Raw genomic sequence first — 23,301 nt, 5'->3', positions numbered from 1 at the left:
ATGAAGGCGCAAAATCTGTCAAAAATGTGTACATTGTACTTCGGACTACATGAAAAACACACAAAAATGTTTCTAAGTAGAGACATTAAAATTATCACTTTTAGTCTTCACATTTTTTTATAAAAGAAATATATTAATATCCATAGATACCAGTTACACCCAGCCTCTGCAACAACGCAATACCCTAATGGAAGTACGGATGCGCACAGCCAAAAAAGGAAAGAAAAAAAACTAAGAAAAAAGTCCCGCTATGGAACTCCAGTCCTAGCAACAACAACACAACCACCACCAAGACATCACCTGAAATACAGGCTCTCCACCAGCGATGCCTCCAACAAGGAAACGGTGCACAAGCGCCATCGTCGCCCGATCAAAAGATCTTAGGTTTTCACCCTGGAGATATTCCTCGCTCTCAAAACAATGTCTTCAACAAAACCATTGTCAGGCACAACCAATTAAGGCCAGACATTAAATTTTCACCCGGAAAGGTAGGACTCTGAACTTCACATGTGTTGTTGTCCCCACTTGCATACTGTTGTTACAAGGCCCAGAAAACCAAGCAAATCCCTCAACAACACCACAACTCGATCCTCCCACTGCTAGTCCTCTAATTCGGCCTTCAAGAAGTTCTCCCTCTCTGATAAGTCATGGACCAGAATGTCTTCTGCTGGCAACACATGATAGAGCTTCGCGTCGCTCCCAACATGTGTAGGTCATAATTGAAAATAAAATTTGATTAAATTTTATAAACACGTTTGTACTGGACATCCATATTTATATGTATATCTTGCTAGTTTGTAGATTTTGTGCTTATCAAGTTAAATGTTATTTTTATTTCGCACTTGCTCAAGCCACCAACATAAGAAGTTTCAAACGCCTATTCACCCCTCTAGGCGGCATCCTTGATCTTTGGTCAAAGAAAACATAAAATGAAGACGTCTTATTTATTGGAATGGAGGGAGTATGCAGCGATTTTTTGCGAGATGGACGAAACCCATGGCCTACCAATAAATTCGGTTTATTTGATGTACGAACGGTTTTTAAACGTACCATCATCACCTCTAGCAATTCAATAGAAAAGGTGAAGTCTCTGGTGAAGTATATATTTTTGTTTTGAGAGGGTGTAGGGTTGAACTTCTAGACTACAACTTTCTTGTACCCCATCTAAAAAAAACTTGTACCCAACGAAAAGTAGCTACTGTTTTACAAGTCTGGCGCAAAGGCATGGAACACTGTCAGGGACACCTTGTGGTGGTTCTGTTTTAGTTGCACTTAAATGGACAGTCCACCATCAACCGGGAGCACCTGTACCAGCAGATTAAACAAGGTAAGTATTCAGTAAGTACACACACCCAAAATCATTTCGACTCATGTAAAAAAAAGAACATTTCGACTTGCCTGCCCGGTCATGTAGCTTGCAGCCGGATGAACGGCCATGAACTCTACCAGACCAGCGATCTCTTCTGGCTTGCCGAACCGTCCTGGAAATAATCCATCAGCAGCAGCACTAGAACCAAATCAAAATTCAGTGCAAATTATTCAGACGGTTGCAGTGTGTGCTAGACCAGTGACCTAATGGTATTGTCTCGAGTGCCTTTCTTTCGATGTCGTCGCCTAGTTTTGCTGTCATATCGGACGCGACCCAGCCCGGCGCAACCGCATTCACCTGCAAAACAAAGCGGGCAAAGCATGTAGCCAGCAGCAGGCTATGTTATTATTCTTGCTCTTAAGATGTAGTTTGTTTTTGGTTGGCTTGCAATGACATGACATGACATGGCTGCTACTTGCATTTATGTTTCTGCTACCGTATTCCCTGGCCATGGCCTTTGTCAATCCGATCACGCCGGCCTTGGCAGCGCAGTAGTTGGCCTGCCCAATGTTGCCGATGATCCCGGCAACCGACGCGATGTTGATGATCCTTCCCTGTGGCAAATCAATCAGTCAAAAACTGCTCCAAGCTTTGATCATACAAGACGGTTAACAAAAAAAAAAAAAAAGGTCTCTCTCTACCTTTTTCCTCTTCGTCATGACTGCCGCCGCGGCCTGGAACGTGATAACGGGAACATGAGCATATATGGTGCCGGTTGATTACTGACGCCAAGGGAAAAAAAATCTCACCTGGGCACAGAGGTACACGCCGGTGAGGTTCACGTCGACCACTTCCTGCCATTGCGCCCGCTTCATCCGCATCAGCAACGCATCTCGTGTGATTCCTACTCAACAACAAACAACGCCCGTCTCATCAAAATCTACTGTCAAGGTGATGATATAGGTGCCAAATGGCTTAGGTACTTAGTTCTGAGAGATTAAAATCAGCAGAACCTGCATTGTTCACCAGCACGTCCAGAGTGCCCCAAGTATCGATTGCCTGTATCAACATCCCACGCTGATCATATGTGCACCCAGAGAACAGCATATTCCACTCAACAAATTGTTTGCGATTCTTTGGCTTAGAGCAAAACCAAAACTCACCGCTCTCATCATGGATTCGACATCGGCTTCCATGGACACGTCGGCGGAGAAAGAGATGGCTGTCCCACCGTACTCCTCAATCTGAACGGAGCACGATATGAATGTGTTTTGCACAAGGGAAACAAGCATGGCAAGAAAATGGATCGACATGTGAGGCACCGTGTCAGGTAGAAGGAGCGATTCTAGTACTCACCTCTCTGCACACTTCTTCAGCTTCCATACCAGACTTGGTATAGTTCACAACTACCTTTTGCATAAACAAAATACCAAGTTTATATTAGCTCCAATCCTCCCATGAGTACACAACAGATCGACTACCATATATACATTTTTTACTTGTTTCATACTTTCATTCGGAGGTTGATAACCTAGTTTCTTTACTACTGCTGATCCCAACATACAAGCACTATACTTACCTTGCACCCTGCCTTGCCAAGAGCCACAGCTATGGCTCTCCCGATCCCTCTCGATGCTCCGGTAACCACTGCAACCGGGGCTTCATGCTGTGCCCAGCCATCCATGCTCACTCCAGTCGTAGCTCTAACCTGGCCATCTCTTCTGGCTACAGTAAGTTATTTCTATCCGTCAGAAACATCACCTCATAAGAAGGCATGTGACAGATGGTCCAACACAAGAGGTGGTTTGATCGATTGCCTGATGAAACGAGACTGCCCGGCCGATGACGCTGCTGGAATCTGCAGCTTTGGTGTCGTGGTGCTGGTGCCTGAGACACGAGGCCGGCGGAGCATGGCACGGTGGACGCCATGGAAGAGGTGTTGGCTAGCTCCGCCTCCGTTAGCTGCCGATCATGTAGAAATGGTATCTTCAATATCCTATACTACTCTGTTAAGCGCATATAGTGGCAACGGAAAGAGGGCTAGCTCCATGTTAAAATGGAGGTTTTCTTTGCATGATCGCTGAAACAGTTCCATGTTAGCTGTGCCAAGGCCACACCAACTGTTAATAGCTGCACTTGCTTCAAGATTTGCATGTTCCTGCTGAAAAAAAATTGCACTATTTTTGCTACCTCAGTACCTCTGGAAGTCTGAATAAATAGTACTCCACATGTTTCATTCTATAGTGTCTATAGTTTTTTGGCACGGAAATTAGCCAAGAGTATTTTTTACACAAGACCCCCTGGCTGAACGATTTGAGATCAACGTAAAATTTGGGAAATCCATATCTTCCTAACTTACCATAACAAATCCCACAAATCTCTCTTGTTGATTCTCCATATATGTGCAGCCAAGTTCAATTAAGGAAAGTAAAACATTGCTTCCTAATTTTAAGGAATCGTTGGACCATGCATTAGGAATCTTAATTAATTGTTTTCAATTTTGTATGGATTTTTTCTCACGCATGTTATGTGGGAGCTGAACGGGGGAGGGGGTAATTGAAAAAAAACCAAGCTACAACCTTATATTCTGAAACAAATGCCAAAAATCTATAGGCACTATAGAAAGAAACGGAGGGAGTATCCTACTCTAGTCAGCACTCTCAAAAGAACTTGCAATTAGAATATATAGTTATTAAGCACGGCTGGACCGTTGAAATATGAGTTGTTTTGTTTGGAGTTTGTGCACAGGCTGGGGAAACCCATTTGAAAAAATTTGGAGTTTTTGCATGTTCCCAAGATGGACCAAACAACCTTAATCCTGCACCATTATTCAGACCACCTGGTAGAGTAATTAAATAATGTGACTTGCCTAACATGTTTCATAAAAAAATACTCATGGGCAGTCTAGCAACCTAGTATATTTCATCAAATAAATATGCATATGAGACGGCTTGTATCATATTTTTTCGATAAAGGGAATATATTAATATCAAGAAGATACCAATTACACCCAGCCTCTGCAACAACGCACCACCCTAATGGCACTACGGATGCACACAGCCAAAAAAGGAAAAGAAAACTAAGAAACAAAAGTCCCGCTACAGTATCTCGTGCCTAACAACAGCAGTACATCCACCACCAAGACAACACCTGAATTACAGACTCTCCAAAAAACGACGCCTCCAAGAAGGGAACAGTGCTCAAACACCATCGTCGTCCGATCAAAGATCTTAGGTTTCACCCTGAAGATAGTCTCCGCTCTCAAAACAATGCCTCCATGTAATATCCCAGGAAATGGGGTTACAAAAATAGAGGAAATAGATGTGTGCATTGCATTCATGCATAGAAAATCCGGGGAATTTTCGCGCTTTAAAGTAAAACAGTCACAGTAACTGAAGTTTCACTTGACCTTGGTGGAATTGAAGTAGCTCATCAAGTCAAGCGCTATAAACCTCAATGTGACTTTGTTAAAACCTTGTATTGGGTAGAGATGATTTGATCTAAGGTGTTAGATCAAATGGAACTAATAATCAACACAACAACACTTTATTCAGTGATCAATTGCTTGATCTTACAAAAGATTATAATAAGGTATTCTTTGCTATATCATATGAACAACTATTCAAATATAAATCAAGTAGTAATAAAATGGAGAAACCATTATTGATTTATCTTTTCCATATCTTAAACTAATCCTTGATCCTACCATGAACCTCATGGTATTGATTCCACTTAAATCTTTGAAACATGACAAGGAGATCAACCTTAGGAATATATATTCTTCTCTATTACATATTATTATACATCAAACCTAGAGAGGTGAGAGTTCTATGTTATTTAGTAGAGAAGCAATGACAAACTTTGAGCTAAACCTTGGATATATCCATGAATTCAAATAATCATCTTTAAGAGAAACCCAGGGTATTATTCAAGACAATCCCTAGAGAGAGATAACCATTTATATTAAACATAGATATTGATGATCACATCAATCTCTATGGAGCCTAACCTTAGGTTAGTATTAAAGACCTTCCCAAATGAGAGAGACCAATCATACTAATCCTAGCTTTATCTACTTAAGAATAAAGGACAACAATTGAACTAGGGTATTAGGAGTATACCATACCCTAGAATAAACCATTCCTACATAAGGGAGCTCAAGCTATTGTGTTACACTCAAGATAGTTGAGACAACACTTAAATTTAAGGGAGAGAACTATCCATATGCCCTGATGATTAAATCATCATTCCTTGAGTAGAACTATAAGTTATTATCTCAGGCATTCTCCTGGGATATAAATTATTGAGGTAACCATATCCATTCATGATAATATAAGAAAGAAACTATATCTAATTGATCAAGACAATACTTAATCTTGGGAGTGAGAAACCTAATCCTTGAGAGATAACTTAGGAAGCCCAACCTTGATCATTATAAATTGTGTAGTGATCATAAACCCTAAGAACTTGAAGTAGAGGATATAAGCACATAAGAAAAGCTTAGAGTTAAAGCCTATAATTTATATGGTGAGAAACCATTAATCATTATAACCAAAGTTAACTATAAAAAAAATAGCTACTTTAGTTACTTTAACAATAGATTAAGGATATAATAGCAATCTATTGGTATAAGATAAAACCAATTCTCAAGCCCTTAGTAATTAAAGAAGAACAGAAACTATTAAGCAACTAACCATATTACCTTGGTTAGGGGAGATTAAAACCTAGCAAATGCAATATGGTGTCATCTCAACTCTACAAACTAGAAGTATATCTCAACCCTAGTTTATGCATCACTATGGTGATCATAATATAAACCTATGCCATAATTGAGATTCAAACCAATTGCCATTAGGTAAATATCATTAGAATCCTAGTATGGCACATTAATAAAATCTTAAGCTACAATTATTAAACCTGGGAAAACTCTGGTGATACATCTTATAATTAAAACCATAAGTGTGATTATCAACCACTTATCTATATAATTAAGACCAACCCATAATGAGAGTAGCATCTACTTTAGGTATTTCAAGGTGTTATTAAAATAGGGTACTAGTATTAACCTTGAAATAGGGTTATAATCAAACCTACAAGACCTTAATAAATAAGTATTCACATAAAATCATATGCAAGTCACCAAATTCCCAAATATGAGATCAAGTCCTTAGAAATAATTTTGCACATGAAATCATGCCATTAAATCACTTCTTAATAGAAATCCATAAGTAAATATTACTTTGAAATTGTTTCTTACAAAGTAATACCAAACAAAACTCTATATATCACTAAGTAAGAAAATTATCATTGTAAAACAATTTGAATATTTACAAAGATAATGTTCAAATTCATGTCCATATAGGTATTTAAATTCAAGTTCCAATAATAATAACTAAACCAATGATATAATACCCATATTAACATTCTAATACACCACTAAAGTATCTGCAGTACCTTGTACTAATCTTTGTATGATTCAAATAAGCAAGACCTGCAAGATAGAAAGGAATTCAAATTTGAATTCAAAACAGAATTATAAAACAGAAAAAGAAAACAGATAAAGAAAACAGATAAAAGAAAAAGAGAGAAAGGAGCCTTACCTGGCCATTGAGCAGCCCAGCAGCAGCTCGTCCACGCCGTCCGAACCAACCCAGGAGCAGCCCACGAAGACGGCCCAGCCCAGCTCATGTACCGTTTCGCCTGGATAAGATCGAAGCCGAAGTCATCGTCTTCGTCTTCTCCATCGACGTCGCGCGGGAGGACGCCAGCGCGATGAGAAGAGCCACGTCCCGACCGCCGTTGCTGACCACTCTCTCTCAACGACGACCGCCGGACATCGTATAAATACGAGGAGGAAACCCTGAGCTTCTCTCTTCTTCTTTTCGTCGCCATGACCGAAACCCTAGCCGCCAGCAACCCTAGGAATCCACCGTTCCCGACCACCCCGGAGCCCGCCGTTGAGCTCAGGAGGAGCGCCTCGACGTACTCGTTCATCTGGTGCAGCCACACATCAAGAGGAGCTCGGAGGAGGAGTAATTTAGCCGTTCCCTTTCACGGTACTGAGGGAGAAATGGCGACCGCCGTGTCGTCTCCATCCTCAATCGACCCCAGCAATAGTCCGGGAAGCATCCAGGTGATCTTCCGCTTCTCTAGAGCCCCCTATTGCATCTTATTTTGCATCATAGCGTCGCCGCACCGTGAGACCATATCCGCCGCCACAGCACCTCGTCGCCGGGCACGCTCCGGTGACCAAACCGGGGCGGCGCCGCCACCACACGGTCCGTCTCATCCCCCTGGTTCCCACGAGCACGCGCACGCCCCCGCGGAAACCCAGAATCGCCGGCGTCGTCCCCCACTGGCCGCCGGTGCTGCACATGGTTGCCACATCGGCACCACGTGGCAGCCATCGTGGCAGCTGACCTGGCAGCAGCCCCACCAGTCATAGACTGTGGGTATGTTCTAGCCGGGTACGTTTAGCATTTCTTTTGCTTTAATTCAAATCCATTAATATCTGCAACTTTAAATGAATTTAGAAAATTCATTATAACTCAGAAAAATATAAATAAGATATCAAAAATCTTAGAAAAGTAAACTCTATTCAATAAAAATATAATATGATTTTTTAAAAAATAAAATTTAATTGTTTAATACTTATTAATTAAGACTTTTCTTTTAATTCTAAATTCAACTAAAATTCAATAATTAGTAAAACCTTCCAAATTAAATAAAAACTATTAAGTAAATAAAGAAAACATTAAAACTAATTTTCTTTATTTGATTATTTTGTTAAATCCTTAATAGAAGGATTTAAACCCTGATTAATAAGTACCTTAATTATTATTTCTTTAAAAATAATAAAATGCCATAGTCCAATATTATTTTTAATTCAAAGTTAATAACAACCTCAACTCCATAATCAAATGATTACCTTAAGAGTTGCATCATAATTAGGAAACCCTAATTACATGTTGAATAAAGATTACAACCTCACTATTTCATGTGAAACCCTAAAACCCTAATGCCATTAGGAACCCTAGCTCCATTAATTCATGGGAACCCTAAATTGTTTATAAATCTAAACCCTGGGTCAAACAAGTTATCATGTTACTTCATTATCATTCATAACTCCATAATTAGCAATTTAATGCATACCTAAGACCACATAAAATATAGGAACCCTATCACTAATAATTTAACATCCTTTATATGCATACTCATCAAACCATGGAGATCAAATAGGATCAACCAAGAGTAAACTCTAGCTCCTACTACCAAAACCATCAACCTTAATTATCCATGCTTAGAATCACACCATTGTGATGGACTCCAGTAACAACTATGCCAAATATTGTGCATTACCTAACTATATTCCACTAAACTCTACTAGTGTTGGATAATTATAAACCATCCTATTTAGGAGCCAATTATTCCTTACTTAATAGAACCAACAGTAAAACCTAAACCACCTCAACCCTAATTGGTATAATTCTTACAATTTAAGAAGTATGTTCTTCAAAAGATATTCTTTTGAAGTAAACAGAGAATCATCACCAACCCTGCCTAATAGGACCTATAGACAATAGCCAGCTATCACCAGTAAGGTATAACTAACCTTGATAGCACCCATGTGTAATTAATTGCTTAAGATGCTTAGGCTTAGCTCAACCCTTACAACTTCTAGCTTATGATAAAACCAACATGGTTGGGATCCATCTAATCCTTATTCCAGAAGCTACTTGGAACCATAGTCAACTATAGAACCCCACCAATCTAATTATCATACTTGTTCTTTATTAAAGAACATGTTCTTCAAAAGTTATTCTTCTGAAGTATAATAACAAGTAATCATCAACCATACACTATAGGACTTAAAATTGACAACTGCTCTTTACTTATTATACAACTACTATTCCTTGATGTGTATGATTGTTACTATGCATTTTACCACTTGCTTACGATTCTAAAACAACACAAACCTGAATAAGAACCTTGTTTGTGAATCACTCTAAAAGTGCAACACACCCTGAACTAATCATTACCACTCACTATTCCTAAATCATCGGGGTTAGAACACGCTTAGAGCGATTGCATCTCATACTTATGCATTATTGCATCCTTGCCAATCTTTTAAACATCGTCCTTACCGGACGATGATGCTATTTCAGAAGTTGGGGTTATTACGTATCGAAGACCTTGTCTGCATAATCTTGCAGTCAAGAAAGGCAAGTTCATCGCTTGCTCATGTCATTTGATTATTTTTATCAAATTACTTGCAAAGTACTATGCTTATCACTCTTGCATGAAAATCAAAAGAACTATTTTCATAACTATGAATATGACTATGTGGTTGGCAATGGAACCATGGTTTGTGTTGATATGGTGGAGGTTCCATTGCAAGGGTTTATATCCATCTAGGATTAAACAACAAATATCGTCCAGTGATTCTTGTGCCGTAATACCCGTGTTAACCATAAGATCTGGAGTGGGGCGGACTAGTCAATTGTATTTCCACCTCTCGTACATCAACGGATGCGCTTACCGTAGCAGTTGCGTCTGGCAGAACAACTTGAGGGTGGGGATCCCCTTCTAATTCCCCACGGTAATGCAGTGCATACCGTAGCAATTGTGTCTTGCAGAGCAACTTGAGGGTGGGGATCCCCCTCTAATTCCTCACGGTAATGCGGTCTAGGATGGGTTGCATCTACCGGCGAAGGAGTTTGGTTCGATCCCAGACTGTTGTCGTGGTCGGGGGCCATCCTTAATTGGTATAAGAGCACCGGCGAGGACCCAGGGTCGGGGAATGCAACAAAGGGTGGGTGTGCGAGGTAGCGGAGGAATATAATTGGCTATGACCTTATACCGGGCCTCGCACCAAAGGAAGTGTGGACGGGTCATTCCCGGTTGGCACCAAGGTTAAGATCTCTTATGGGTAAAGCAACACACCTCTGCAGAGTGTAATGAATCGTGACCTGTCACTCCCTGTTCCGGGTTTTGGAACTGCGAACGCTGCCGGAAAGGAACTCCATGAAGTTCTAGTAAACCGGTGAAGGCTGACGGACATAGTTCTTCTGAATAAAAGCAACCTTTTGAAGAAATGGTTATGAAAACCTGCATTGGTATTAGACTTTCTAGTCTAATGCCGTAGCTAGTGCATTAAACACCTCTTTCCTATAATGAACTTGTTGAGTACGCTCGTACTCATCCCACTCTTAAATCCCTTGATTAGATATGGAGGCCACGAAGGAGGATCTACAGTACAACTCGAAGACCGAGGAGTCAACACCTACCTCAAGGGACAGGAACCTGCTGGAAGAGTCATATACCACATCCACCAGGGAGAAAACTTAGATTAAGAAGTAGAAGTGAACTAGCTCCCTAAACCTAGCTCCTATTTAGCTAGAATCTATTCATAGCCTCTATAGCTAGTTAAACACTCTACAAATAGAGTTCGTGTTAAGACTAGACTACGAGCCGTTCTTCTGGAGTTTATTTGCAGTTTCACCTCATTGTAAAGTAGGAGGCTGTGATGATCTTATGTAACAGAGTCAATGTTGTAATTCTATAGACATGCCTTGGACCCGCATATGTTTCTGTTATACCACTCTGAGCGATATAATACTAGTGGAACTGTGTTTCATTGGTGTTATATCAGACTTGCATACTACACCATGCAGTGGTATGCCGGGTCACCACACTCCACCAAGGCCATTGCCAGGCACAACCAGTTAAGGCCAGACCTTGGGTTTTCACCCTGAAAGGTAGGACTCTGCGCTTCACCTGTGTTGTCGCCCCCACTTTCATACCGCTGCTGTGAAGCCCGGAACACCAAGCCAGTCTCTCAACAGCGCGGAGACTTGAACCTCCCTTAGCTAGTCCTCCCCTCCGGCCTTCATGAAATTCTCTTCTTCCGACTTTCATCATGGATCCATAGTCACTTGATGTCAACACAGAAAAAGTGCTTCGCGCCGCTTGCTCCAGAACCAATCGGTCGGAATAAAAGCATGGGTGCGCACGACCGAATACCTCCGATCCAGCAAACTCCAGGCAATGCACTGTTACATTCACCGGCGGAGCCTTCCGGAACTCAACCCTCCGGCCAGATCACGAGTCCAGGCCTCCGGTAGGTCCTCCTCTTCACGCAAGAGAGGCCCTAGGACCACCGCCTTTATACAGGTCGGACCCCCACGTCGGCGACCATCCTGGGCTGGCCAATCCAGCCCTCCACCGGCGACACCATCGCCGGCTTCCATGCTCCTCCATCTCGCCGCCGGATCGCGGTGATAGATCAAAAGATCCACCACCACCAACCGCAGGCCGACCCTCTCCGGCGCAGAAGAGAGCCACCTCCTCCGTCGAACCCAAGGATGCTGCCCCGGGCGCCCTCGTGATGCGGAAGAAGCCCGATATCGCCTCCACGACCGACTAGAGGCGGAGGGAGGGCATGGCGCAGACCGAGGGCCTGGCCGCCGCCCACCACCAGCCCCTGCCGGTGTGCTGCGGATGGAAGCCTACGGGAGGGGAGGGGGGACCGCAGCGCAAGAGCCGCCGCCGCCCCATCACCATCCGCGCCGGCCGCCGCCGCGAGCGTCGAGGAAGGGAGAGCCCGTCCGCCGTCCCCCACGCCGGCGAGGAAAGGCCCCCGCCGCCGCCACGCCCCGTGGGTCTTTGCCCCGGCGGCGCTACCGGCGGCGGCGGTTAGGGTTGGGGAGGGGTCGGGAGAGGAGGGGTTGGGGAGAGGTCGATCATGTAGACATGGTGCCATTTGATTATTGTCATACCGGTTGAATCAACAAAATATGCAACTGAATCTGAGCACACTAAGGTGATACCAAAAAACTCATGGGCAGTCTAGCAACAGGAAATTCAACTCCAGTTCGAAAAAGAACAAAATGTGTATGCAAATACAGTTTATGTTAGGAAGTGAGCCTAGCTTAACTGGTTTGGAGAGTAGATGTACAAACTCAAATCTCGGTTCCTATTTATACGTGATCTCTCCTGATACTCATGCTTAATGGCATTTCCTACCGTTTGTTTTCACGAGGAAGCGTGCTTCGGGACTCATAGCAGCGGCATGCAAGTGGAGGTGATATCATAGGAGAAGTTCAAAGTTTTACTTGAAAATTGAAGGTTGGTCTGGAGTTTCTTCACGGTGGAAATCTATGATTTATGATTGAGCGATGACAACGATTGTGCACCATTTTCTTTTTGGAGGCGCCGCTTTTGGAAAATTTGGACTTCATGTGTTATCTTGTTTATACCGCTGCTACAAGGACTACATCACTATAGCGGGACTTTTTTTTTGTTTATTCTTCTTTTTTAGTTGTGTGATCCCATAGTGTCAATAGGGTATTGCGTTGTTGTAGAGTCACCATTAGTTTAAGTGGGATACGTTCACCATGAATTAATGATGTTGGAATAGCCATGCAACCCACGCAAAAGAGAACGGTCTATCTGATGTAGCTTCAGTTGATCTATAAGGGAACAGACTTCCTATGGTATTGCACTATTGCTTAGTCCAATTATTTATCATAGTAATCCAAGTGGCATCCTCATTGAGAGATGATATAACGACCTCTCACACATGTTGTACAAATCCTTATCCCTGTGTAAAGCAAGTATGGCAAAATTTCAGTAGAATTTAGCCAGAGCAGTGACATATAACGTAGTAGTATCATTTATCTGCTGGGGCTCTGAGCTTGCAAAATTTCATGTCAAGTTTCAGAAGTTTCATCCCCAGTATAGACTCCGGTACAACACAAATCAATCTCAGGAGTTGGCAAAGCATGTCTGCCAGAACGAGCTCAGATCATCTTCGCCAGATGGTAAGACGACGACCTTTTCTTTTTCTTTTTGGGGTGATCGGGAATGTAGGGTCCCCTCTCCCACCAATACTATTCATGTACAACCGTGGGATTACTGGCTGATCTGATGGGCGTAATATTCTAACCTCAACGATTAACCTGGAAGCTTGAAAGGTGCCTCCAACAAGTAGACATATATAAGATATTTCAGACACTGGGGGTAACGAGGCCATCATAATATTGTGAGAGAATATCAAGTAGCAGCGATTCCAACTCAAGAACTCCAAGCGTTTCTATCTTGTTGTATCCCCCTTTATGAGGTCTTCCACTGAGATTCTGTATTTTGTGATCAAATCCCTGGTCAACATGACAATGGTTATCACAAAACTCTACTGAAACACAAAATTGTTAGGGAATTGCATTGACAATGGAGGTACAGAGCACATACTTCCTTTGATCAAGCAATTGTTGTGTTTCTTCCAAACTTTGACTTTGTCCTTCAACCGTCTGATGGTAACAAAATGAAACAATTTCCATGAGTATCGGGGCTCGGAGTGGGAACTATCAGTGGCATTAGCTGGTAAGTACTTCTATGACTCTCCACGAGAGAGACCCATAAAATCATTTCATCTTTCTAACTTTTTTTTTCTTTTTTTGCTTTGCGGCTGTGTGCATCCTAGCTGTGCAGAGGCCGGGTGTAACCTCTTATGAATTGTATCAGCATGATCCTAACTTATAAGTCAAATAAAACACCCATTATCAAAATAAATGCAAAGGCGTAGATTTAATACACAACATTAATTCTCAAGGTTATTAGCTAAAAAAGATAAACTAACCAAAGTTAAGGCATACCTACCAAATATTAATAATTTAATGATGGTAGATTATATTTACAAAAAAAAAAGCAGCTAGGCTAATGTACAGCTTATTCTTGTAGGATGTGGGTTGTTATCATCTTAGTGATGTAACTGCAACCAGAGTAACGAAGGTGCAAATAAAATAATATCGCCTGTTTAAAAATGGATGTCCTTTTAGCCTCTTCAAATTTTCTGAAATTATTTGTTCCATTTATACTTGCAATCTAAATTTAATCACTGTGTTCCTACTTTAACCTTTGTTAATGTCATTAAGAAAATAGCTAATTTGACTCATTTTGTGTTTGGATGCCTTGCTTTGGGGAGGAAAATCGGGAACTTAGTGACATTGTGAGAAAATTGAGATGTGTATCCGAAACTTAGTGCCATTGATTCTTTATGGAGCACAAAGCTTGAAATAGCTCTAAACCGATGATAAATACTAGATTATCCGGTTTTAAATATTAGTTTGCTGAACTTTTTAGGAGAAAAGGAAAAGACTAAAGTATGACTAAGCTAATCCATTAATCTATTAGTGTTTCAACTTAGAACTTTTGGCACTTCTGACAAATTTGGAGATTATGCAGATGGTCCCACAATATTCATGTATCATATATTATACTCCCTCCGTTCTATAATGCTTGTCATGGTTTTAGTTCAAATTTTGAACTAAAACAACGACAAGAATTATGGAACTGAGGGGGTACTTTTCAACCAAACCAATCTGTCTAGCAAGTCAGCCCTACAGTTAAGCATGACTAGAAGGGACAAAAGTAACATGCTGCCTAGTTGAAACTTGAAACAACATTCTATCGCCACACTAAATTAGTATTATTGTTGGTATAGGCTATTGATCCTCAGAGGCTCAGAGCCCATAATAATTTCCACAGAACTACATAATATAAAGTATTGTTATGTACAGCAGAAAGTAAACAGTGTGGTCTATATTGATCACCGAAGAGAATATTTTACTTTATGCCACTATTGAGTACCAATTCAGACAAGTTAAGAAAAGCTACTAGATACAAAGCCACGTATAGAAAACTTACAACAGATCTTGAGCTTAGTGTTCCTGATATGACGTTTAACAACTGTTGGCACCTGGCAAATTGACTGGTCAATTCTTCAACCTATATAAAAAAATAAAAACAGCTCCCATTACTGGATTAATAGTATGCTCTGATGTAATCATATATATGGCTTCCAAATTCTACTTAAGCACAATGCAAAACTAAGATAGCAGTTCAGTTTATTAACTGGGCACAAATAAGTATGAGACCAGAACAGAAACAAAAGTCATAAGTCATAACATTATACAATAGGATGGTAATCCTCCCAGAGCCCCATAGCTCAGAGTTGATAACAAACCAACACCCTAGCATCACTGGAGTGTGGAGTCAAATAATTAAATTTTAGCGTACTGCTCTTTTCCATTCAACAAACTCAATGAACAGCTTTCTTAGACCAGAAGCAGCTATCTAGTAATACTCCATACGACTGAGCATAGTAACTTCACAGTCTACACAAAGCCAAACAGGATGAAACACTAAATTTCTACACCTAAATAAGTTTTCAGAAATATATATGCTAAAACACTATTTTGCTATATGCATCCCTTTTGACAAAGATCAGCCACCATAATCCCATCATATTTTTCTTCAACAAATGAAAATAATAAACTGCTTACCAATGCATCAAAAGTTTGATCCCGTGTGCCTGTTCCAATTGCATCACCTAATCTTGTCACTGACTGATATAGCATGCAGAAAAACAAATAAAATATCACCCATATGGCTTAGTACTTACACAAACATGAGAAAATGACGGTTAGCTCCATTGCTAAGATGTGATAGTTGTGCAATGCTATTACAAAGAGAACATTTCTCATTTCTTGATGCAAGTACGAACATGTGATATGGTGCACAATGCTACAACCAACTTACTGAAGTTCTATAATGGTACCACAATATTCTCATCTAATAGATCTAATTTCAAAATTGTGTTTTGCTGATTAACCACAACATTTCTTTTCTATACTCTCGTTGTTATATTCGTCTACAAAGTCCATATACTCTCATTGTGACAGACACCACATGTGGTCGGCTAATCATAATTCTGCCTAGATATGGCATTGACAACATAGACCCTATATTGTTCAATTATATTCCAATTGATCCAAGTTAAATGCTTCATAAGTTGTTTCCAAAATGGTGACAGTGACCATGCTGCAGTGGTGGCATCATGCCGGCATAGACAAGTGGCTATGGCCAGTTGACCACAACTATGGAGATGGAGGCATACTTCACGCCTATCCCTTTTCTCTAGGTTTGCTTTGCTGATCATGTGATTTGGTTTGAACATCCCAAGTGAAACAGAATGAGTGTCAGGGATATAATATCGCCGGTGAACTACAATCAGATTCTGCAACTAGGATCATAGTTCAGAGGGGGTTGTATCAGGTTCAATGATTGTTTTGCAAGAAAATTATGCAGTGGAGATACTTAGTACAAAGGGATGTTTCAGTGACATTTTGCAATCATACCATATTTGCAATTGCAGAGAGCTAGATATTAATGAATGTACCAATAAAACTGATATTCATACAACTTAAATATTTACTCAGCTGCACGTTTGGCTGGCTTTTCTTACCAAGAAGTATAGCTTTTTTGTTTGCGAGAAAGAGGTATAGTTAATGAAAACATAGGCCCTGAGTTCATTAATGAAACAACAACTACACAGTTCGACTCCAGCACAGCCGTTACATATGTTCACAAAACAACATACAGACTGAAGAACCATCCCGCGCTATATCTTTGGCATAATCGTAGAAGAATGAAATACCAAAAAATAATATACTACATTTACAGAAAAGATTGATAGCCTATACCAGACCTATCCTATTACTACTGTTTAAGAATATACTCCCTCCGTTCTTAATTAAAGATGTTTTGGATATTTCAATATGGACTACATACAGACTGAAATTATTGAACCGACACACTGAAATGCATCTAGATATGTACAATTAGAAAAAGCGAGAACATCTTGTAATTTGGAACGGACTGATACATGTCTATAGTATTGAAAATCCATATGTTTCACAAAATGGATGGAGCACAGGGGGAGCTCCATCCATTTTGCAAAACATATGGAGGTATATAGACTTTTTTTCCACTTGAAACTGAAAATCGGAAGTGATGAGAAGTGGTCAATAACCAATCTCAATCAGCTCCATACCAAATTTGTACCAGAAGAACATGTTGACTTTCTTTAATCTTTCTCACCGTGTAGTCAAAATGTGCTAAGCCGTCCATCCCCCTTCCACTAATAATACAGAGAACCCAAATCTCAAGAGAAGCGGATTGTAACTTACGTGGAGGAGGTGGAAGTGGGACGCAAGCGAGGAGTGCTGTTGCTGCTGCGGTGGCGGCGGCGTTGCTTGCTGCTGCGGCGGCGGCGGCTGCTGCTGCTGGTATTGGAGGGCGTGTAGATGGTCGGGCTGCGGTGACATCACCAGCGCCTGGTAAGGGTCACCGTACTGCTGCTGCTGCTGCAGAAGCTGCGGTGGGAGGTGATGGTCCATCTTCTTCTCCCCTGCCTGCTACACAGGGATCTTATTCGGGATCCAGGGCTCTGAAATGGAACAGGAAGAAGAAAGACTGAAGCGGCGGAATTGGAGAGGGGAGGCTGCAGATCTGACAGGCTGATATTTGGGATAGCGGGGCCCGTCGCCAGCGGCAGGCGGAGCGCCGGAGAACTATAGCGCGGAGCGCGGTCGAGTAGCGAGACTTGGCACTGCCTGGAAAATTCCAGCAAAATAAAGTTTAATAAAACGTGATGGTGATTCACTGATTTCACCAAAAAGAAATACATTCCGGTAAATTAGCAAATAAGCAAGAGAAGAAGGCTAGCCATACTCATTTTTCCTCTTCCATGGGATCTAGTTGCGCGTGAACTGTAAACTTATAGTAAAACACTACTTCCTCCATTCAAATTTAATCGACGCGGAGGGAGGCATGCATATGCATGTATTTAGCTAGCTGGGTGCGTTAATTATTTAAGATCAGAGTTAGTACTTGTAATGACATTTATTTTGAATTGGAAGAACTATTAAATATTCCCCGTTTCAAAATAGTTGAAGTCGCAGGTTTGTCCATATTCAAACTATTTTCACTTTAACCAAGTCAAACTATTAAATTTATCACACAATATACTTTTCAGAATTCAGAGAGAACAAGGAGTATACTTTTTTGGCTACATGAAAAATTAGTTTCACACAACAACAATAAAAGATCTTTATAAACATCTTTGTAAAATCAGTTGAGATCTAGTTAGTTCTTCGTGAAATGATACAGTATTATATTTTTTAAACTAATGGGCCAACAATTCTTCATACCATTGTGAGCATCATGTTAGTATGATCGCATTGTAAAATTGAGTCTAAATTACTAGCTTCATTCCTAAATATAAAAGTGTTTTAAGAATTCAAATGGACCTCCTAAACTAGAGATATGCTCTCTATTTTATAACCAGTTGTAGAAAATTAGCCACATAAGTAGCTGGAAGCCAAAAAAACTCCAAATATTAGCTACATAAGTAGCCAATGTAACTCTTTATTTTAAATATTCGTAAATCATATATTTGAAAACAAGATGTAACCAATGATGCATGCTACTAGCATGTAAACTAATAATACAAATATTATAGTGTAGACAAAACTGATAAAAGTATGAATCTGAGTATAGTGAATAATGCATATTGAAAACTATAAAATCGATTAGACTGTTTTCTTCAAATATTTTTAGCCTAAATATAACGGATTTCACATTAAGATTATGCACGCATGTAGGATACATCATTGACTACATAAAGAATTAACTTTTTATAACTTGTAAATATGATTTTTATGCCTACTCAACTGGTTGTCAATAATAAATTCTCTGGAAGATGAAAATACCTCTTAAAACAAAGATTTTTGGATGGTATTTTTATCGGGGTGTTATTCTAACTAAGGATAACCTTGTAAAACGCAACTGGCATGGATGTAAGAAATGTGTTTTCTGTCATGAAGAGGAGACAATCAAACACCTTTTCTTTAACTGTCGTGTTGCTAGATCTATATGGTCAATCATTCAGATAGGTTCTACCTATACCCACCTTGTAGCATTGCAAATATTTTTGGTAATTAGCTTAATAAGGTCGATACAAGGTATAAAACGCTTATCAGAGTGGGCGCGATTGCGGTTGTATGGTCGCTTTGTTTGTGTAGAAATGATAAGGTTTTTACTGATAAAAAATATTCTCTCATGCATGTCATTTACCGCTATACGGCTTTGTTCCGTTCATGGTCGCCACTTCAACGCTTGGAGGACCGAGACCTCTTTACTAAGGTGTCAGATACGACCGAGGAGTTTATTCCTGTAATGTCCCAGGTTTAGAGACGATCGAGGGGTAGATTTTAGAAAGGGATGTGCATTGCATTGTAAATTACGGGGAAATTTCGCGTTTTTAAAACAAAACTGCATCGAAGGGGGACAGGTTTCTCTCTCGACACCTTACAGGGTTAGGGTTTCGAGAGTGCGATGAACTTGTTCTTACTTAACTAGATTAGGGTTTTGAGAAGAGAGAAGAGAAGATGCATCACAATCTTAAGTTGCATGATTGAATTCAAAATTAAGTTGTTTGATTGAATTCAACCCAAATTTGAATTTGAATTTCAAATTCAAACATCAAATTGATATCACATAATTCAAACTTGAGATAATGCATTACACAATTATAAGTAATCAAGAATATGAATAGTACAATACTTAAATAAAGCTCATTAAGGAAAACTTGAGCTTTATTGATAATCACACATAATACAATGTCATTTACAATATCCAAAAAAAATAATATGAAATATTACAACATATTACAAGAATTGGACAAAAATAGAAAAAGAAAAGAAAAGGAAATTACAATTCAATGTTCTATCCTAACACTACAAGCTAAACTTCATTTAGTCTTGTACTTGATGATCTTCATGATCATTGGAGCATCAGATTGATCTCTGCACACAACATAGCAAAGAACTAGTTATGCCAAGTGGCATTGCCACTTGGCAGGTTAGAAAGAAATAGAAATGGTGGATAATACCAAGTCTGCCGAGCTGATCCACTCTCACAGCCAAGTGCAAAGCATCAGCATACACACACACACAGCCTGCTCACAGGGCTGTGTGCATGCAGCACATACACACAATGAGTCACCAAAGGGGAGAGGTGGAGCTGTCGACCAGAGAAGCAAGGGCCAACCATATAAAAGCTTTTCCACAGTAAACCCTAAGCCAAATCCATCGACAGGCTCCATTTGGTAAGTCACCAGGAACCAAGAACAATCAAGAACAGCAAGAACAGGAAGAACGGTGGAGAATGTTCAACCAGTCCAAAATCACCACAGAATCAAACCAAGATCACAAGCTCACAAGGAGGAGCAGGACAAGCACCAGTTCATCACTGAAGCAATCCTCTACACCAACCCTATTTCTAGGAGCTGGAGTGAGGTATACACAAGAATCATGAGCAAGCATCTGTCATGCTCATAAATAAGCATATGCACCAAACACACACAAGCAAAAGGGTGTGATACCCTATTTGTGTCATCATCTGGCTACTAAGCCATATGGTGCAAGCAAAGGTAGTAAAGGCCATTAGGAAATTATCTTATGGGAACAGCAGCTATGAAAATTAATGCATAACTGAAGAAATCCAGCAAGAGATGAAGACACAGCTAGCCTAGCCACATACTTAGCACCTATAGCTAATGATGCCATCAGACTGATAGACATTCTGTGTCTATCCATGTTGTCAACATCAAAGTCCACTGGGAATCCATCAAGGGATTAGCCAGTGAGCATCTATTTACCACAGAAAGCCAATATAGGTGGGAGCTACCCTAACAGCAAGGATTTACTGTCAGGGCCACCTCAACCACTTCACAAAATCCCACAGATAAGCCATGCACAAATATCATTACCCAGAAGGGTTCAAATAAAGCTAGGGTTTCCAATATCTTATTGGCATCCCTCTAGCTCTACTAAATCATCCCATATGATCATCACTGCAAGGCAGTTCACATCAATTATCTATTTAGCCAAGCAAGGAATTACAGATAAATGAAACAGACAAGTAACCAAGCACTAACATCCTGCCAGTGAACCAATGGCTCACTGCAAGCATCAGATGATGCTTGAGCAAGCAGTAAACCTCACTAGCACAAGTGCATGTGTCACACAGACACCAGGATGAGCACTAGATAGGCACAGACAGAAGCACACCAATTAATCATCAAGCAACTGTTGATCATATGATCACCAGAGCTTGCTAGCACTTGATACAGATGGCTATAGCCAAGCATAGCATCAGAAATGAGTCAGCTACTGAAGAATTACACCCAAGCCATAACTGAATAAACATATACATTAATAATGACTTTATAATTGTATCCAGAAGCACATCTAAGGCATGATGAACCACTGGATCAAGTTACAGAAGGAGAGCACACAGCACTCATCACTGGAGAGTGCTGATAAGCCAATAATAATGCCCAATTAAGCATGCTCATGAATTTAAGCACAAGATATAGCACATTAGTGCTCTGGCACTTGCAAATTTGCAAGGAATATACACAGTATTCAAGCCAGGGCAACATAATTGAATACACTTGAGTGTCTGGCAAGCATAGTAACAAGAACAGAGGCACAGGGAAGGATTCTAGCAAGAAATGCAAGCTCTAACAAGCACATAGCTTAGGAACTTTGCACAGAACCATGCACAACAAAGCTAGCCACAATTAAGCAGGCCCTTAGGCAGAGTAGGGCAGCACAGCAGCACAAGCAGCACATCAGCACAAGCAGCACAGCAGCACAAGCAGCACAGCAGCAGCGCAGCAGCATACGCGCATACACAGCTAGCTAGGCACAGCAGCAGAGCATTAGCACGGCAGGCATCTCCACGAAGGGGAGCAGCCGTGGCCAGAGCTAGAGGATGAAGAAGAAGAGCAGACAAGAGAGAGGGAGAAGGTGGAGCACGTACCGGGCGAGCAGACAGCAGTCGCGGCCATGGCGGCCACGGCGGCGCACGCCGAGTGCACAGCAGCACCTGGCCAGGCCAGGCCACGCCCAGACAAGCGCCCCAGCACCACCTCGGCGAGGCTCGCGGTGGCGACATGGTGCCAGGGGCACCAGGAAGAAGAACCACGGCGTCTCCAGCGCACGGCGGCGGCGAACACCGAGAGCCAGGCGTACTGGAGGGTCGAGGGCGAGCGATCGAGGGCGCTAGCGTCAGATCGACGCGGACCACCGAGTCCGCCGTCGAAAGGCGGTTCAGATCCACCTGATCTCGCCGGCGGCGACGGCCTGAGTAGGCCGGAGTAATTCGGCGAAGGGGGGCGGCGACATGAGGATCGCCAGAGCTCGAAGGAGTTAGGGTTCGCGAGAGCGTGGGGAAGAAAGGGGTCGGTGCGACCGACCGAGCCCAAGTGGCTCGGGTTAGGGTTAACCCGCTGGGCCACCCTGACAGGTGGGCCCAGGGGCAATATAGACATTTCACATTTTTAAATAAACCAGAAACTTTGAAAATAAATAGAAAATGTTTCAGGGCCCTAAAAAAATAATTAAAAATATGAAAACTGATCAGCATAAAATTCTCTGTCTAAATAAAATATCAAAGAGAATTTTTGAAGACAATTAAGAATAAGTCTTAATTCGATGATTTAAATAATAATTTAAATCACACACATATTATTTTCAATAATGAAAATAAGTCCATTAATGCATTTGGACTTTAAAAACACCTTGACAACATTTCAAGGTTGTATTTACCCTAAATAGAGTATCTCCAAATCAATCTTAGTATTAACCTCTTACATGAAATAATAATGACATCGGAAGGGGGGAACAAACCCTAAAACTGGAATCATGCATAATTGTTTCTTTAACCATTGCCCTTATCGGACAATGATGCTATTTTTCAGAAACAGAGGACAAGGGTCAGTCCACACCATCCAACTGCAAAACTTTGCAGTGTTCAGGCAAGTTCATCACTTGCTCATGTCATTTGTGTATTTCTATCAAATTACTTGCAAAGTACTATGGTTATCACTATTGCATAAAAACCAAAACCACTATTTTCATAACTATGAATATGACTATGTGGTGGGCAATGGAACCATGGACTGTGTTGATATGGTGGAGGTTCCATTGCAAGGGTTTATATACATCTAGGATTAAACAACAAATGTCGCCAGTGATTCTTGTGTCGTAATACCCGTGTTAACCATAAGATCCGGAGTGGGA

General features: G+C 41.0%; 2 protein-coding genes across 2 annotated transcripts; both read right to left on the bottom strand.

The window, feature by feature from the left end:
• Positions 1–1,272: 1,272 nt before the first annotated feature.
• On the bottom strand, positions 1,273–7,303 carry LOC127309500 (3-oxoacyl-[acyl-carrier-protein] reductase 4-like). The gene is made up of 13 exons (XM_051340336.2): positions 6,910–7,303; positions 6,764–6,800; positions 3,157–3,305; positions 2,889–3,034; positions 2,666–2,719; positions 2,473–2,553; positions 2,323–2,368; positions 2,119–2,213; positions 2,011–2,043; positions 1,789–1,923; positions 1,573–1,666; positions 1,399–1,481; positions 1,273–1,305 (listed from the first exon to the last, which is right to left on the bottom strand). Exons 1-13 carry the CDS (start codon positions 7,301–7,303, stop codon positions 1,273–1,275), a joined length of 1,380 nt encoding a protein of 459 aa, XP_051196296.2.
• A 5,657-nt stretch (positions 7,304–12,960) lies between these two features.
• LOC127307190 (mediator of RNA polymerase II transcription subunit 9) lies at positions 12,961–17,760 on the bottom strand. Its single transcript, XM_051337917.1, has 5 exons — positions 17,338–17,760; positions 15,652–15,714; positions 15,014–15,094; positions 13,559–13,617; positions 12,961–13,467 (listed from the first exon to the last, which is right to left on the bottom strand). Exons 1-5 carry the CDS (start codon positions 17,545–17,547, stop codon positions 13,404–13,406), a joined length of 477 nt encoding a protein of 158 aa, XP_051193877.1. The 5' UTR covers positions 17,548–17,760; the 3' UTR covers positions 12,961–13,403.
• Between the last annotated feature and the right edge of the window lie 5,541 nt (positions 17,761–23,301).

Source organism: Lolium perenne, chromosome 6 (genome assembly GCF_019359855.2).
Source record: "Lolium perenne isolate Kyuss_39 chromosome 6, Kyuss_2.0, whole genome shotgun sequence".
In the NCBI taxonomy this organism is placed as follows: domain Eukaryota; kingdom Viridiplantae; phylum Streptophyta; class Magnoliopsida; order Poales; family Poaceae; genus Lolium; species Lolium perenne.
The sequence above is the reverse complement of the archived record's forward strand: the minus strand, read 5'-3'. Positions and strand labels throughout refer to the sequence as shown.

What these genes read in the sequence shown, in the direction of transcription:
- LOC127307190 (XM_051337917.1), bottom strand. Translation starts at nt 17,547, where the DNA reads ATGGACCATCACCTCCCACCGCAGCTTCTGCAGCAGCAGCAGCAGTAC. An exon ending in CACTAAGCTCAAGATCTGTT is followed by an intron (nt 13,618 to 15,013) that starts GTAAGTTTTCTA and finishes TGTTACCATCAG; the next exon opens with ACGGTTGAAGGACAAAGTCA. An exon ending in CAATTGCTTGATCAAAGGAA is followed by an intron (nt 13,468 to 13,558) that starts GTATGTGCTCTG and finishes CATGTTGACCAG; the next exon opens with GGATTTGATCACAAAATACA.
- LOC127309500 (XM_051340336.2), bottom strand. Translation starts at nt 7,303, where the DNA reads ATGAACGAGTACGTCGAGGCGCTCCTCCTGAGCTCAACGGCGGGCTCC. An exon ending in CATACAAAGATTAGTACAAG is followed by an intron (nt 3,306 to 6,763) that starts GTACTGCAGATA and finishes AGAGTAGTATAG; the next exon opens with GATATTGAAGATACCATTTC. An exon ending in TTGGCAAGGCAGGGTGCAAG is followed by an intron (nt 2,720 to 2,888) that starts GTAAGTATAGTG and finishes TTTATGCAAAAG; the next exon opens with GTAGTTGTGAACTATACCAA.